Source organism: Trichoderma evansii, assembly GCF_050947405.1.
Source record: "Trichoderma evansii strain SZMC 28006 chromosome Unknown GGI43scaffold_1, whole genome shotgun sequence".
In the NCBI taxonomy this organism is placed as follows: Eukaryota; Fungi; Ascomycota; class Sordariomycetes; order Hypocreales; family Hypocreaceae; genus Trichoderma; species Trichoderma evansii.
This window is the reverse complement of record NW_028145205.1, coordinates 141,879-158,105: the sequence shown is the minus strand read 5'-3', so window position 1 is coordinate 158,105 and position 16,227 is coordinate 141,879. Positions and strand designations below refer to the sequence as shown.

Genomic DNA, 16,227 nt, shown 5'->3' with positions numbered 1-16,227 from the left:
TCTTTGACATCCGGATTGCCGGAAATGGTATATCTTGTTATTTGAGTTTCAATAGTTTTATCACTACCCTTGCTTGCCGTATTAAAGGCAAGATCTGTCACTTTTGACTTTAATTCGGCTCAATACTTGGTGTTTTTTATGGGAAATAGTAAATAAGTTCTACTTTAATTCATCTAATGCAGCAATAGTAATTCACCAATTCATGGCGTAGAAACTATCACATCGTCAGGATTTGGCGGGGCTAGGTAATCTTTCGGTATTTGATCGAGAGGTGGCGCCTAAAAGAAGGTCAATCAACGAATATCTACCCGTATCATTTGTACTCACTTGAAGACGATTTGCCCATTCACGTATATCTTCATAATTTTTGCAGGTATGTTTCGTACGGAAATCTGGAAATGCCGTTGGCTCTTCTGGATCGATCCACACCTGTCCTAAAACGCCGGTATCTATATTGCACATTAAAACTTGGCGAACTGTGTCAAGGCAATGTGCTTTACAATGATTAGAGCCATGATTATACATATAGTCCATACCACACTGGTTAACTTACTAACGTGCCGACGTAAAATATACTCTTCGTTCAAGAATGCATGCTCTCCCAGCTCTTTATATCGATCATAGTTGAAATAAAGCGCTTTGCGAACTAGATTCTGATATACAGCTAGCTATTAGCATTTATGAGTCTTCGGGTGAACGGGCTAGGAAAGAACCATACCAAACAGTGCAAATGATGAAATCCTTCGACATTAACAAGAAAGCCTCCACCATGCTTTTTCGCGCGCTGGACAAAAGATGCTTCCAGCCCGCTAGCTAGACCATCCTCGTATGAGATAACACCAGCTCGATCTAGAGACACTTAAGTATACTCCTTGAATTCCAATGATAGCTTAATACTCACAATCAACCCCGAGATCTTCCCATGCTTTGTCGACTTCTGGTGATCCCACTTGTCGATATATATTTTCATTCATGAAAGATCCATTAAACTCAATGGATTTATATTGAATCGCCACATCACGAACTAAGGGTGCTAAAAGTTTTGTGCTGTTAGAATCTCACAAGTTTGGGCCTGTGTGTGAATTTCTTACACCATTGGTTTGTATGTTCTGCGCAAGCGCCATCAATACTTGTTTGTCGCGTAGGCACGTGTGTTCCGGCCCAAAAAGATAGCCCACAAGCTACCACCAATACAAAGAACACACAAATAGATTTTATAAACAACTTGCGAACGTCAGATTTCTTATTTCGCGCCTCGCTAGTCGAATGGTGAGGCAAGCTGTCCTCTTCGTCAGACTCGTCTGAGATACTGGAAAGCAGCCGACGTAGATGTTGTCTCTTGTCCATTGTTTTACGGATGTTAAAGATTCAGATATCAAAAGAGAAGCTGAAGTTTGAAAGAATATGCAAGATTGGATCATTAAAAAAACAAATGATACCATAAGGCACTAGATGACAAGGCTGTCTACTCAAACCCAAACTCTATTTTTTCAGCTCGTTCATTTAGAAATTTTAGTTTTGCATTATTGAGACCAATAAAATTCTTTATAAGGTTAATTTATAGCCAGATCCTTGTATAATTAGTCTTAATCCGAACGAGACCATCGTTTTCGCGAGCTACAAGCGACGATAGTCATAATACCGGCTCTTCCGTCGACTTTTGAGGCGCCTCGTATGCGGAGGCATCCCCCTCTAGTGCGCGTCTAGTTAATCCACATTCCAAGTATAGACTACAATAGTAACATCCTATGACGACATAAATTGTCACGAGGTTGTATTGTCTTTTAAATTCTCCATAGTGAAGCTGCTACTGATTTTGCATTGCTCACTATTTTTTCTCACATGTGCTGCGTACCACGAAGCAGTTAGTTCGAGCCGGTTCGTTCTCATTGCTAGCTTCTTATTATATATTTCTGTAGTCGCAGGCACTTAGGAGTCGTGGCGTTATTCCAATCGTTTAGTTACGATCTGAAATGCACGATTTACTTCAGTAAAGTTTAACTTACCTCCTCAAGACATATCGACAGGGCGTCATATGTGAATAGTTTCAATTATACTTTAAAGTAAAGAATAAAGAATCATTTGGCTAACATCATATGACTAAATATGATCTAATCTGACGATCATACTGCTCGCTTATTTTATGTTTAAAAATGTTTAAAAATGAGCCGCTTCCGCTCTCCAAATTGAATAGCATCTCAAGATCGAGAATAAAAACCTACAATAGCACATACTCAGCACCAAAGCCTTATAAGTCTAATACCCTACCAAAATCTTCATCATGAAATTGCTTTGGGTCACTCTGCTTGCGGCAATCTCCTCGACTCTGGCTAGCCCCGTCGCCGAAGCCGCTCCCAACGCTGCACCAGAAGCTGATCCAGGATATGGCGATTACGGTGGCTACGGTAGCTATGGTGACTATCCGCCGCCAAAGGGAGGATATGGGGACTATAAAAACTACCCGGCACCAAAGGGAGGATATGGAAATTATGGGAAATATCCATGAGAAGAGTGATGGGATAATCATAAGCTATACGAAATAGCTTGGTTCATAAGTGAAGGATTCTCTAGGTCTCTGAACACATCCGCTTGCAAAGATTTTAAACCGAATTGAATCAAATGAATCACTATGCCTAATCTGGACTTGGTAAAATATTGTGACGATGCTCCAAACACAGACTCCTCACTTATTAGAACGTAATATTCATGTACAGTATCAATGACTTGTCGGACATTGTTCCGATAAACTCACGCAAAGTTCTTCCAAGTTGAGTTACAAGGATACCCATTCAATTAGATACGCGAGATATCGTTGTAAGAATTCGTATGTCCTAAACCACGTCACAGTTCTATAATAGTAAACGGCCAAAATTTTTAAATCCGCTCTGTGCTGACTGTACACCATCCTCAGCAGCCTCTAATGCCTTCTTACCTAGCTATGAAACTCATGTGTCAGACATACTTGTTCATCTAGCTTTATGTACGATACTATTCCCTATATTTGCCAAGACGAAAATTACCAAGGCTTGTTACCCTATTCTTTTATCACATCCGGAACGTAGAATTTTCCAATTGTACTTTTTAGATATTTGATATTGCTAGTTACTTAGATTCTGCTGCTAGACCTTCTGCCAAATCTCACTCTACTGGCATTTTTGGTCGCAGCTCATGTTCACATACCAAACATGGGCCCTACAGCGTTTATAGACGCCTAGAATACGGAAGTGAGCACACCAGGATATCGGTTGCTTCAAATGTCAGCCATACATCACGAAATGCTAACAAACAGGGCCACATGTTTCCTCTTGATTCATTATGCAAACAAGAAACAAATGGTTGACTGTGCTGCGCGCCCTAAGAGAATTTGTAGCGTAATAGCAGGATGGGTGACTGAGCATGCGCCCTGAGAAAGGGGTCAGACATTTAATTAGACTAATCCTACCATCAGATGTCCGTATGGGGATACACCGGGCATTCACCTGTGTGGCTGCTCCATTCGCGTTTTTCACGATCCCGATACTATTACCCTTACGCATCTAGGTAGGTGCATCATGCACTATCACGCAGCTTACCCCGGCCATCAATCTCTAGCGTCATCACGAGATTGATATACAAGGTTCTAGTGGCGGCTATTACTCTAAACGTCCATGATATGTACATTGAGTGTGATAGATACTAGCCATCAAGGCAGTTAAACTGAAAAGATAAAGCGCCAAGACGCTCCGCTCAGATATTTGGAAGCTAAGCTTGGCTTGGCCTGGCACAGCTTGGCGCAGCAGCCAAGACCAGCTCACGCACTGAGTTCTCCGGGGAGATGCAGCCCCTCACCACGACTGTGTCTTTGCTCTTCGCCGATATTAACGAGTTCTCAATTTCTGAACCTGAAGTAGTAATCAGTAATATTATAGGCGATGCTTTACTACGCCTTACTCTGCCTCCCCTACAACATCTGGAGTGTGTGTGGAAGGGACAGGCTCCATAATTCAGCCATATAAAAGATAACGTTGCCGAGTGTTTAGGCAGCTTTCGCTTCTGGCACCAGCATCCGCAGTAGAGCGTGCTTATGACTTTCTCGTGTTGTCTTGCATTTACAAAGGTTCCAATTTCATGACCACCCTGCCACTGTAAACAGCGAGCCAAGAGATCCAAAGGTTCCTTGGTGGTGTGGCGTTGACTAAGGGCAGGGGCAAGCGACTCGGCCGCTTTTCTAACTTGGGGTTAGCTTATCTATCCTTATTTGCTTTAAGAAACATACCAGAGTAAGGTTAAAACGGGACCTTGTTTTTAATACTGTGTGATTGATATCTCGTGGCCGTATCTGGGCCTACATGGGAGAGCCCGTGGAATTAAAGTGGCGTGGATTAGTAGTACGTAAAATATTGTAAATGGTATCTGTAAGTATAAAATTGTTCTAATATCCACTTATATCATTCAATAGCTCTTACCACCAGAGCCTCAGGAAAACACGCCCGTATTAAACGTATTTCCGGTGCAGTGAGCGATGAAACTGCTGGAATTTGCAGCACACCGGGATTGATCAGCGCGCTCAACTCCCGCCCATCCAAAATTCATTTGTCACTGACATGTAACACGTTTCAAAATATCTCAAGTTCATATCGGTCATAGCATATACAAGCCATTGGTCGTCTCAGTCCACGCAGTAGGTAAAAAAGATCATGCACTAATGTAACACGATAAAATGCTAAATTTACCAGCTCTATGTATTAATTCGCGCCCGAATACTACATTTCCGACAAAAGCTGGACTGTGGGTCTTTCTTGACAAAGTAGTTCCCTAACTATTCTTGGCAACCTCTTGGCTCATTGTAGTGAATAGTGGAGGGATTTTTTTCAGAATCCATAGTCTAATATTTCAAGGGAATAGAGTAGATATGTCCAGCAGTAGCTCCGTGTATCTGGAATTTTGTGACTATAGCAAAAAAAGAAAAGAAAGCAAATAAGCAACAGAGCTAATGGTTCAGATGATAACACGAGTTACCGCCCCATGCTTCATAGCAGGCTAGTTTCATTCACAGTGTTTAATTTTACTATACGCACTATCTGACTAGGGCCTAATCTGGCAACTTACCGGATAAGCGACAATATGGAGGCGACTTATTTTGCCGCGCCTCAAGTAATATCGTGGAGGTGCGCAGGTTCCACCTTGGATTTCATGATTCAGAGATTAGTGCTATTCTTCGAAGGAACTTATGTTCTTGGGAGACTATGTGAAGGCAAACGGCGTCCTTAGTTCGCATTCATAGGTTCTAGCTGCAGCGCGGTATGAAATATATTCTTTCCGATTATCTACACTCAAGATCGGTTGGTGGTTATTGTGCGCCCTCCAGCAAGGCATGCGGAGATATCGCTTTCTTGGTTAGGCATGTTGTTCTTGATGGGGCGTTTCCCGCATTTGTCTAATATTCTAGCAACCAACACCCGAAAAAAGTTCCTATCCACAATACCAAACGGTTGTTAACTAAACAAAGGTGCCTTCCTGAAGGATGATAGTTAAGCTTTTTTTCGGTCACCGTACACTTTCAACCTACCAGCGCCTGTAGATGATCCTGGGAACGGTGTTTATAGTCTTGGCATGCGTTAGTCTCAAATGTTACCTTCCGGTAGCTTTGCATCAACCATATTAAATACTACAGCGAGGCCTCAAATTTCATGTTCATAGATTATCTTGGATGATACACCGAGGCAGTCTCCTTGACACCGACAAATTTGGTTCTTGTCTCAGCTCTGTATAACACCAAAGTACAAAGAGGTGCAAGAAAAAGGCTGCCACTATGGGTGCGCCTACTGAGAAACCCGAGTATTTGGGCGACGAAGGCGGCGTCCGGGAGAAGCGAGTGTCTGTAGAGGTCGTTCTCAAGCCCGAAGAAGAAGACTCAGAAGATGAAGCTATCACAGACCTGTTCACAAGCTTTCCTACCCCCAAAGGGGTTGAACCTGAGCCTAATCCATTGACCGTTCGAGCGGTCCTCACCGGTATCGTTTTGGGCTCCCTTGTCAATGCTTCAAATGTATATTTGGGTAAGCAAGAAAATTACTCTATAGCTATTAATAATCTTCCTTGGCTCTCTAGAACATGAATTTATCAGCCCCTGGAAAGGATCTATGCCTAACAGTCAATCTCAATAGGTCTCAAGACTGGGTTCACATTTCCTGCTACCATGTTTGGTGCTATTTTCGGCTATGGTAAGTCATACACGAATTCTTTGTGCGCTCTGTGCTCTACCGTCATGGCCAGAGCACCTCCTTTGAGCTTTAAGCTAATCAACTCATTGCAGGCTTCATCATTCTCCTGACTAAAGCCCTCCCTGGCGTCCCTGGTATCGGAACCCGCTTCGGCCCCCAAGAGAACTCAATTATCCAAGCTTCTGCAACAGGCGCTGGTGGCATGGCCGGTCTTTTTGTTGCTGGTTTACCTGCAATGTATCGCCTTAGCCTGTTGTCTGATAATCCCAAAGACGATTTCGGCCGCATCCTCACCATTACTCTCGTATGTGCGTTCTTCGGCCTCTTCGCCGCGGTACCCCTTCGAAAGTTCTTTATCATAAACGTTGCGCGGGAATTAAACCTGATATTCCCTACACCTACAGCGACTGCTATTTGCAGTAAGTTCTTACTTTAGAGTGAAGAGTACGAAAACATAACTTATTCTCCAATAGTCCGATCTATGCATGCCGTTAGCGGTGGCGCCACCGATGCTATACGTAAAGTCAAGGCATTGGGATACACCTTCTTGGGTGCCTTTACCCATATTGTGGTATCCCAATATGCAGACGGCATATTACATAATTGGCATATATTCACTTGGTTTTATATCTGGAGCGGATACAAGAATGGGGCACTCAATATCGAGAACTGGGGTTGGTACATTCAGCTGACGCCCGCTTTCTTTGGCTCCGGTATCCTTGTTGGTCTCAATGCTGCTGTCTCTTGGTGGCTAGGTACTGTTGTCGCCTGGGGTCTGATTGGACCTCTGCTTGTTCATTACGGTGAATGCGTGGGCAAGCCCATTGGAGAAGGAAAGTGGGAAGGCCTGGTAAATTTCAACAGCATGAGCGGAATCGGCACCCCCGGTTGGACCCCTTCACCTCGATATTGGATGCTATGGCCCGGTGTTATGGTGCTTATCGTGTACAGCTTGGTTGAGTTTCTCATCCACATTCGTGTCATTTATGATGGCGTCAAGTATGCTCTCCGCACCTTTGCTGGTTCGATCAATGGCGCGTTGCAATCTCGAGGCAAGAACAATGCTTTTCTGCAGAAGCAAGCAGCAAAGGCAAATGAAGAATCAACCCTCTTGGAAGATTTTGCGCCTCCAGAGGACCAAGTGCCCATCTGGGTCTGGTTAACTGGCACGATCACTTTTGTGGTTGTTGCATGCCTCGTCTGCGAACTGCAGTTTCACATGAACGCAGGCTTGGCTATCCTTGCCTGCATTCTGGGTCTGGTATTTGCATTTCTCAGTATTTACGGAGGCGCCGTTACCGATACCGCGCCGCTTACTGCCTCCTCCAAGGCGTCTCAGCTTGTCTTTGGCGGTATTACAAAGGGTCATTACCCAATTCACGACGCTCAACGAATCAACCTTATTGCAGGCAACATTGCTTCGGGCACAGCCGATGTCGCTACCAACTTGGTAAGCGATTTTCGAGTTGGATTTCTTCTTCGAACGCCACCTAAACTTCAGTTTTATGCTCAAGCTGCTGGCGCCTTAGTCTCCATCTTCCTCGCCCCTGGTATTTTTGTCCTGTTTATGTCTGCATACCCCTGCATCCGCGATCAAACGATTGAGCAATGTCCCTTTTCAGCCCCATCAGTTGTTGCCTGGCAGGCAGTCGCCGAGGCTGTAACTCTTCCAAAGCTTCCAATTCCATTGTCTTCAGGGATTTTTGCCATCGTTTGCGGTGTTGTCTGCGCCATCCAAGCGGTTCTCAAAAACTTCTACCTTGTCGGCCCTAGAGAGAAGTATCGCAGCTACTTACCGAACTGGATGTCAATTGGCGTCGCGTGGGTCTTGGGAATTGATAGTGGATATGCTAAGTTCGTCCTATCCTGATAATTACTACTTGAAGAGACATACTAACCTATTCTCAGCGCTATCTTATTCGGCAGTATCACCTCGTGGTGGTGGCGGAAATATTTCCCAAAAGGCTTCGAGACTTATGCATTCTCCGTTGCTGCCGGCCTCGTTGCAGGAGAGGGTCTGGGAGGTGTCGTTAATGCTGCTTTGACATTGGGAGGAGTCGATGGTACAAAGAAGGGCAGTATGATCGCGTTGCCAGGAGAGGACTGGTAATTAGCAGGTCCATGGGGATGTTTCTGTTGCTGAAGGTAGTTGAGGCACACTGTTGCCATCACACAAAAACTTTCAATACTAATGCTATAATGTGTACATGTTCTGTTCGTATCGCAACTTTTGCCGGTGACAAGTAAATAACTCATCTCACTGATACCCAATACAGCTTGATAAAGAGAGGATGGAACAGCTAAAGGATAAAGTATTCCGCTATGTTATTCATAAAAAAGGTGCTGTAGGAGCCTCTATATTAACGGAGTTGAAAAGAGGATGAACAAGGGCAGCTGAGATCATCTGCAATAGAAATACACTGCTTCCTTGATGAACGCACTAGCAATTCGTCCTCCCTTAGAGCTTTCCACGGCCTAGTGTGATTTAAGACTCTGATATCTTACCATATCGGCTACGATATTGACATAATATCCGTAACGTATCAGAAGAACGTATCAGAAGAATCATCCTTTCATATGCGCGGTAGAAGTCGGTTCAGCATGGTCATCTTTTACGCGTACATATGTCAGTTATTAGAATACGACAAGGCTCAGCTAAGTAAATTGGATTGATTCAGCCAATCACATTTAGATATAAGCAAGTGATAAGCAAATTCTATGCCCAGAAAATACAGCTAAGAAAACTCTACGACGAGGGTTACGGCCAACCTTTCGGTGGTGGGCTTAGTCAGCCATATAAGCCTTTGATAGATGTTAAAGACAGATGCAATACCGAGCCTATATAAAGTATTGAACATAAGATCAAAATATTCCAAAAAGAACAAGGAAAGTATGTTTAAAGATAGTTCAAGCGAGTAGGCCACGTAAGCGTAAAGTTATGCTCCAAATCCAAAGACGTCGGAAAACGAGGCTCATAATTCTGCGTAAGCAGTAGGAGAAACATATTTGCTGATGATATAGAACATGGCAAAAGTGGATTCAGTATTTATCAGTGTGTTACTAAAGCGATTTCAATTTGGCATACATTATAATGCCATGCTTTTCAGCCAGGTCAAGTAATTTGCTAGAAAATAAGAACGGTGGAATGCAGGACATGGCTGCAAACAGGCTGATGCAAGAGTATCATTTGCCCTTAAAGACGTGTGAGGGGGGAAGCTCACCGTTAAAGCCAGTGGCAGAATGTTGAATATAGGACTGGAAGCGAAAAGAATTACGCCTCAGAGGCGGTTAACATTAATCAAGCTGAGAAACTCATTTCGAGTCTTTTCTCTGCGTTCAAAGCAGCCCAACATACAGCTCGTAATGGTAGTACTGCTCGTCTTCTGCACCCCGCGCATAACCATGCATAGGTGACTGGACTCCATAACTACAGCCACTCCTTGAGGCTGCAGGATGTCGAAAATAGCATTGGCTATCTCTTTAGTAAGACGCTCCTGAATCTGCAGCCGGCGAGAAAACATATCGGCGATCCGTGGAAGCTTAGAAATACCAATAACGGCATTATTTGGAATGTATCCAATGTGTATCTTGCCTGTAAAAGGCACTAAGTGATGCTCACAAAGAGCAAAAGCTTCGATGTTTTTTACTATAACCATCTCGTTGTGGCCTTCTTGGAAGATCGCGCCATTGACGATGTCGAATACGTTTTGTTCATAGCCCTGAGTAAAAAACAGCATGGCTTTAGCATATCGTTCGGGCGTGGCCAAGAGGCCCTCTCGAGTCGGGTCTTCTCCGACACATTCAAGCAGCGTTTTGACGGCTCCTTTCATACGCTCAAGTCGAGCGGCTCTGTCTTCTTCGCTTTCTTCTAGTCGCTGGCGTGTACCTATACTCGGTCGGCTGAGGCCATCGAAGTCTATGACAGGGCTCTCTTGTCGCGATAAGGATGTTGTTGCTTCGGATGAGGCTTGGATTTGGTCTCCATTGTCTTTTGGTCGGTCTTCGGCGACCTGACGGCGCTTCCGCTTCTTATGATGCTTGAGTATGGGCTCGTCGCGCTGATCACGTCCAGGTTTGCTTATACTTGAACGTCGCACGACATGGCTGCTGGATCCGTTCGCGAGCGCGGCGCTTTCGCTGTATCCGCGCTTCTTGCCGGTAGAGCCATCGTTGCCTCTGCGTTTCTTTTCGCCGCTCGCGGACGAGCCGGGCGAATCTCGGGCATCGGTCGGGGACTGAGGGGCCATTGGGCAAAGATGATGGGCTTCACAACTCCAGTATCCTGTGCTTGATAATGGGACCTTTCCAAGCTTTCCGGCGACAAATAACTCAACGAGTGGTGTTGATGGCGCAAATGAAGCGAGCCGGAAAACTTGTTAGAAGGATGCGTCAGACTAATCCATGCGCGCAATATTACCCGCTTACCTGGCCGACATTAGTTAGCCTAGTGTCAACGGTTGCTTCTAGAAAAGTGTACCGTCGCTTCCTACGCTATAATTTTTTCTGCCGCTCTCTTTTCATTACCAAATTTCCGCCATCGTCTTTTCCTTTCTCTTGGCCTCTTTTCAATCTTTTCATTCCATGAATTTTTTTTTTTTTTTTTTTTTTTTTTTTCAGCAAACCATGGGTTATTAGATGGTCAACTTGGGGTGCCAATAGATATTCGCCTCTTCATGGAAATGGTCTCCATACATCGCACTGTACCAGCCGCTGGGCACGCATGCGCAAAGCGCCACAGCAAGACAATCGTAGCCAACAAAATGATTCAAAACTTCTCACATGCTTGAAGTAATACAGGATGATTGCCTAAAAAGTCTTTAACATACTTTACTTACGTATTATATGTTTTACTGTATTCTAAACCACTCATGTCGCCAGTTCCAGACTACATGCATGTAACCCTCCAACTCCATAGCGTCCGCAGCGCTCCAGATTTTGCCTGGCACATGCACCTTGAAGTCCTTGCCACAGGTGTCTAAAACTCGCCCTGCGGCCCCCACCACAGCTGTTGACTTTTAGGGCGTGCTGTTTTGCGCGACATGCTATTAGTGGAAGCATTAAATTGTGATACTACTACTAGTATGTCTTAGCGACTGCTACACATCTCTCACTAAGAGCAGGACCCGATAGGGAGGCGGTATGCAGGCACGGGGCACAGCTGGCCCATCAACCTCGGCTTGGGTGTATTAAGAACTGGTACCCCAAGCGATGCGACAAGAACTGGCCATTGTTCTCGACGAAGTGTAAAACGACTCAACGATTTCAGCTTGTTGATACTTTATCGTAATATATTAGGTATCTGAGTACTATCATCTCTTCAATTAGCATATCTCCCTTAGTTAGCCATGCTGCCAAATATTCTACAGACCAGCTCAATGAATTCAATATTACGCCCCAAAGCAAGCCAGTGTGGCGTTAATTTACAAATGCCCCGAATGAAATGCAGTCAGCGGTCAGGTGACGTTATGCCCAGTCGTTATACGAGGCCAGGTCTCGCCATACGTCACTGAAAGAGCATCCATTTAGCTGATATAATTCCTTCACGCTTAAGGCTCGCAAAACGGTCTCAAACGATCTAGTGCGCTGTATTCCCTACCAGTTCGTACCCGCATCACACTAGGTCAACATGCCGTGGAAAGATCACTTGAACCGTTTCAAACAAGAACTGAACCATCTGGTCGCTGAGCCAGGAAAAGCGTCGCAGCCACCACCTGTGCCGCCTCACCCGCCAGCTATTCCGCCTCACCCTCCAGCCGTACCGCCATTTCGCGGCGAGGTACACTGGAAGCCTCAGTTCTTTCCTAATGTTCCGATCAATCTTGAGTGGGATGCAAAGCTAGGCAATGGGCCAGATGGGTGGGGGAATCAAGAGCTGCAATTTTATACTGCAGAACCACAAAATGCTTTTCAGTAGGTTGGAGTCAACAGCAGCAGTTGAATGTGAGGTGCGTAGCAAGGCTGTTCTAATTGTGATTTTATATAGTACCCCCGAAGGTCTACTCGTCGTCCGAGCTCTGGCAAACAGTTCTGCCCCTTCACCAGAGCAACGATATACCTCAGCTCGTCTGGTCAGCAGACAGACTCTGGCTCGTGACAAAGGTGTTTTAACCGCCACGATACTATCTCCATGCGCTGAGGGTATTTGGCCCGCTTTCTGGCTTCTGCCTCAAGAACCTTTCTCTTGGCCCACTGATGGCGAGATTGACATTGCAGAAACCTGGAACGGAGATCATGAAAATCACTCTTGTTTACACTGGGGGTTTCATCACGAACCACAGAAGCACCGAGTTCTGGGTACTCGTATTCCCGACATGCACACTCGTCCTGTGCGATATGATTTTGCTTGGGAGCAGCCCAACGGCGTACCTGGTCAGGGAAGAATGATCTGGTACATTGATGGAAGGCCTGTAATGAAGGGCGAAGTTCCAAGCGGGACTCGCCCACTTCGAGATATGAGCATATTATTGAACGTAGCTGTAGGTGGGAATGTCTGTGGTGGCAAAGTGCCCCGAGATGGGTATTATGACATGGTTATTTACAACCTCTCTATTGTTAGTGAACCAGAATATGGAGGCTGGGCCCGCTTTGAGCAAGATTGGCATCATCCTTCTGTATCTGCGGGGAACACTTACTAGATAACTCTTGTGGCAATACACTCTTCTACTAGCCAGATGGTATAGATTCATAATTTATGATTGCTCTTCATTCCAGCACTAAGCTATTTAAGAAAAAAAAAATTAACGAAACATTTGTCGCAGTATATCTCTAACTTAATAAAGTATATGACATGTATAGTTTCATGATACTTCAAACGATCTAACAACATTTGAGTTACGAGCGCCTCTGGAGCATAATCAGAGACACATTTGATTAATTAGATTTTGACTAGTTTTCAATTCTTTCTCTCTAAATACGTTATGTCGTCTTATATACAAAATGTGCTAGCTATACTGGCAACTATTTAGGTCTGGCTGTTAATGCCCGCAATCAAAGTTCCCCAAGATCCGCCAAACCCGTCAGTTCCACCATTGCCAAACTGATTGCCGTCAGGCAGTCTCATTGTGAATCCAGTTTGAGGTCCACTGGTGTATCCAAAGAGATGGGCACCGGTGATCGTAGTTTGAATATAGTTCATGAGTGCCTGAGTAACTCCCGTCAAGCTTTGGAAGTTCCAGCTACCAGCTCCATAGTGGAAGATGTTGCTGTTGCTACCGGTATACCACTGGGCAAGGCCCATACGGCAAGTGGAGTTGCTGCCACTGCACCACGAGAAGTTGGGGTCCGAGGCAGTAGCAGTGAAGGGCTGTCCAGGGAGAACAACAGCGTTGTTGCCTTGGTTATAGTTAGTTTCACTCTGGAAAAGGGTGATGAGAACGTTGGCAGCATTGTGGAAACCAAGTTGGAAGAGCCAGTTGTGCTCAGATCCAAGACCTGTCAACCAGGTACCGGCCGTAGCCTCAACGAGAACGCCACCCTTAACGGCCGATCGAATGCCCTTGCCACTTCCATCGGTGGCGTGGTCAGCAACCCAAGACCAGAAGTTGTCGATGTAAGCTGAAGATCCAGCAGCCAGGTGAATACCAAGGTAAGCGGCACGGCAGTTTGCTTCACTGGTGCAGCTGAGGGATGTATCACGAGTACCGCCAATGGTGTTAAGGGAGTTGAAGACACCGACATCACCAGGGTTGTTACCGGCCATGTTGATTCGGAGAAGAATAGCACCGGGCAGAGCCTGGTTGACAGTGAAACGAATATCTTGGACGTGGGCGACACCCTTCTGGCCAGGGGTGCTACCAATCTGGACAACAGGAGTTGGGTTGCTCTCATTAGAGAAAGCGCTGCCAGATCCAGAGATGGTGGACCAACCCTCGCCGTACAACTCAGTTCCGGGAGGGAGAGTGATAGTCGAAGTCACAATGTAGATACCGAATGGCAGGTAAGCGATTTTGCCTGCGCTGGCTGCAGTGTTGATGGCTCCCTGGAGAGCAGCAGTGTCGTCAGTGAATCCGTCTCCCTGGAGAGTGTGTCCACCGTTTTGAGTAGAGTCCTTCAGGTTGATAACATCTGCAATAGTTGAGGTGGCGTATTGTGGGGCGTTGATAACAGGATATTTGCCGCCGGGGGCAAGCGCTGCAGGCCTGCTTACTGCCTGAGAAGTCGGGTTGGTCTGATAGACCGGGTTTGCGCCATAGGTGTTTCCGTAGACATAAGTTCCAAGGCTGGTAGAGCCGCCAACCTTGACTGTGCCGCTAACAGTAACCATGTTGGAGTTGGTTGTATCCTTGGAAATATTTTCGAGCATGAAGTTGGGGTACTGAACAGCACTGGTGAAGAAATCACCAGAGTTAATGCTGGTTCCGTCAATGACAGCGACCCAAGGTTCTCCAGAGTTGTAAGTGATACAACGGCCGACAGTGTTACAAGTCGGGGCAAGGATAGTGATAGTATTACCGCCATCAATGACAATACCGTTAGTGCAGTCCGTGAATGTCATGCCCTTGATTTGACCCTGCTGAGAGCCTAGTGGAACAAAGTTAGCTCAGAATTTTTGCCTCATGGTTGAATAGAGAATACTTACCACTCCAGTGTAATCCAATGTTACCATAGCTAAATGAGACATCCGAGACCGAGATAGTAGATCCAGATCCGACGGATAGACCTTCAAACAAACAATATGTTAGTCAGGGCTTCATATTTGTATATCATTGTATGGGCGTACCAGTATGAGCCCCTTGGGGCATGTTAATCTGGACATTGACCTAATAATGCATGTCAGTGAGACTGATTCCACTTAAGCAAAGAAACCATAGCGGGCTAATATACCAGAGCACAGTTCTGTGCAAGGGCCCAGCTCATGGCAGTAAAGCCAGAGTTGCCAGAGTTAGCCGTGGTGTCCAGGATGACATTCTTGACTGAAAGAAGCACGTTAGTACAATGCATATAAGGCTGTTGCTTTAGCATCTTAGACTTACTCATAATGGAGAAATGGGTTTCGCCAAAGTAGCCGCCGCAAGGACGGGCAGTGCCATCAGCTTGGCCGGCAACAATAAGATAGTCACCGTTGAAGCCAGCTGCCGCTTTAATAGTGGGAGGGTTAGCTGCATCACCAATGATGACTGTGTCTGTGTAAAAGAACGCAGTGCTTGACAGTGTATAGGTTCCTATGGGAGACAGTTTAGGATATCATTCAGTAATAGCGGGTCACTTTTAAACTAACCTGGAGGCAGATAGATAACACGCGGCTCTGCAGCCAGGTAGCAGTTGTCTCTCAGGCCGCCGCTGGGGCCATTGGAGGTCAGGGCGTTTACAAAGCCTGCTGAGTCTCCAGATGCTACTGTCTGATAGACAGGGTAGGTGAAATTCTGCGACCCGCCACTGTTATAAAGGTCAGGAGCATAACCTCTCACAGCTCCCGTCGTGTGGTCGATGTTGGGCAGGAACCACGATGAGGCCCTGCTCTCAAGCTTGCTAGAGACACCCTCAGTTGGCAGAGCCCAGAGGGAAGGCAACACTGCCAAAGAGCCTAAAAAGGAAAAGGCCTTCATTTTCAAAAAAACGATCAGCGCCCTTCTAAACGTTTAGATCGACCCGAACGCCAAGTCTGGATGATCTTTTTTTTCATTCTAGGCACAGATCGCCCTATATATACTGTTTACTCTCAGCATCATAATACGTTAAATTGCAGGACAGAACAAAGCCGCTTGTGGCCTTGGTCGGACATCGCTGAGCACTGAGTAATACTACTTCTCCTACCCATTTTGGTAAGTTCTATAAGTTATGCAAACCGAGAAACCCTCCGTATCCACCTCCACGCTATCGGCAACGGCTTGTCCGCCCGGGGCCAGCTGACGCCAAAGAACGATTGGCAGATGCCTAAGAAAGCCAACCAGAAAGTAACATCGGGCCGAGAAAGCCATCCGCCTTCCCATTACAGCTAGGGACAAGAGTAAAACAGACTCGCCGTCATCTGGATCCGGAAAACATTTGAGTGGTGTGAATGAAACTTCGAAACATTATGGAGCGC

The 16,227-nt window shown here is 45.7% G+C and overlaps 6 protein-coding genes across 6 annotated transcripts; 2 read left to right on the top strand and 4 right to left on the bottom strand.

Annotated features, from left to right (window-relative positions):
• Nucleotides 1-200: 200 nt before the first annotated feature.
• On the bottom strand, nt 201-1,347 carry GGI43DRAFT_378076 (oxidase ustYa family protein; the record flags this gene model as incomplete). The annotated part of the gene is made up of 6 exons (XM_083202641.1): nt 201-278; nt 328-449; nt 554-653; nt 719-849; nt 902-1,033; nt 1,092-1,347. The coding sequence occupies 6 exons, from the start codon at nt 1,345-1,347 to the stop codon at nt 201-203; spliced, it is 819 nt and encodes a 272-aa protein (XP_083065662.1).
• Nucleotides 1,348-2,131: 784 nt separating this feature from the next.
• On the bottom strand, nt 2,132-2,637 carry GGI43DRAFT_389266 (uncharacterized protein). The gene has a single exon (XM_083204171.1). It carries the CDS (start codon nt 2,525-2,527, stop codon nt 2,249-2,251), a length of 279 nt encoding a protein of 92 aa, XP_083065661.1. The 5' UTR covers nt 2,528-2,637; the 3' UTR covers nt 2,132-2,248.
• A 3,053-nt stretch (nt 2,638-5,690) lies between these two features.
• Nucleotides 5,691-8,491, top strand: GGI43DRAFT_389263 (OPT oligopeptide transporter protein-domain-containing protein). The gene is made up of 5 exons (XM_083204170.1): nt 5,691-6,038; nt 6,147-6,203; nt 6,296-6,622; nt 6,677-8,057; nt 8,112-8,491. The coding sequence occupies exons 1-5, from the start codon at nt 5,792-5,794 to the stop codon at nt 8,311-8,313; spliced, it is 2,214 nt and encodes a 737-aa protein (XP_083065660.1). The 5' UTR covers nt 5,691-5,791; the 3' UTR covers nt 8,314-8,491.
• A 403-nt stretch (nt 8,492-8,894) lies between these two features.
• Nucleotides 8,895-10,543, bottom strand: GGI43DRAFT_578 (GTP cyclohydrolase I). The gene is made up of 2 exons (XM_083210042.1): nt 9,425-10,543; nt 8,895-9,302 (listed from the first exon to the last, which is right to left on the bottom strand). The coding sequence occupies exon 1, from the start codon at nt 10,448-10,450 to the stop codon at nt 9,482-9,484; it is 969 nt and encodes a 322-aa protein (XP_083065659.1). The 5' UTR covers nt 10,451-10,543; the 3' UTR covers nt 8,895-9,302; nt 9,425-9,481.
• Nucleotides 10,544-11,412: 869 nt separating this feature from the next.
• GGI43DRAFT_557 (concanavalin A-like lectin/glucanase domain-containing protein) lies at nt 11,413-12,960 on the top strand. The gene is made up of 2 exons (XM_083210010.1): nt 11,413-12,113; nt 12,187-12,960. The coding sequence occupies exons 1-2, from the start codon at nt 11,830-11,832 to the stop codon at nt 12,836-12,838; spliced, it is 936 nt and encodes a 311-aa protein (XP_083065658.1). The 5' UTR covers nt 11,413-11,829; the 3' UTR covers nt 12,839-12,960.
• Nucleotides 12,961-13,164: 204 nt separating this feature from the next.
• Nucleotides 13,165-15,850, bottom strand: GGI43DRAFT_426895 (glycoside hydrolase family 55 protein; the record flags this gene model as incomplete). Its single annotated transcript, XM_083208739.1, has 6 exons — nt 15,421-15,850; nt 15,176-15,364; nt 15,027-15,115; nt 14,923-14,962; nt 14,782-14,862; nt 13,165-14,723 (listed from the first exon to the last, which is right to left on the bottom strand). Exons 1-6 carry the CDS (start codon nt 15,746-15,748, stop codon nt 13,165-13,167), a joined length of 2,286 nt encoding a protein of 761 aa, XP_083065657.1. The 5' UTR covers nt 15,749-15,850.
• Between the last annotated feature and the right edge of the window lie 377 nt (nt 15,851-16,227).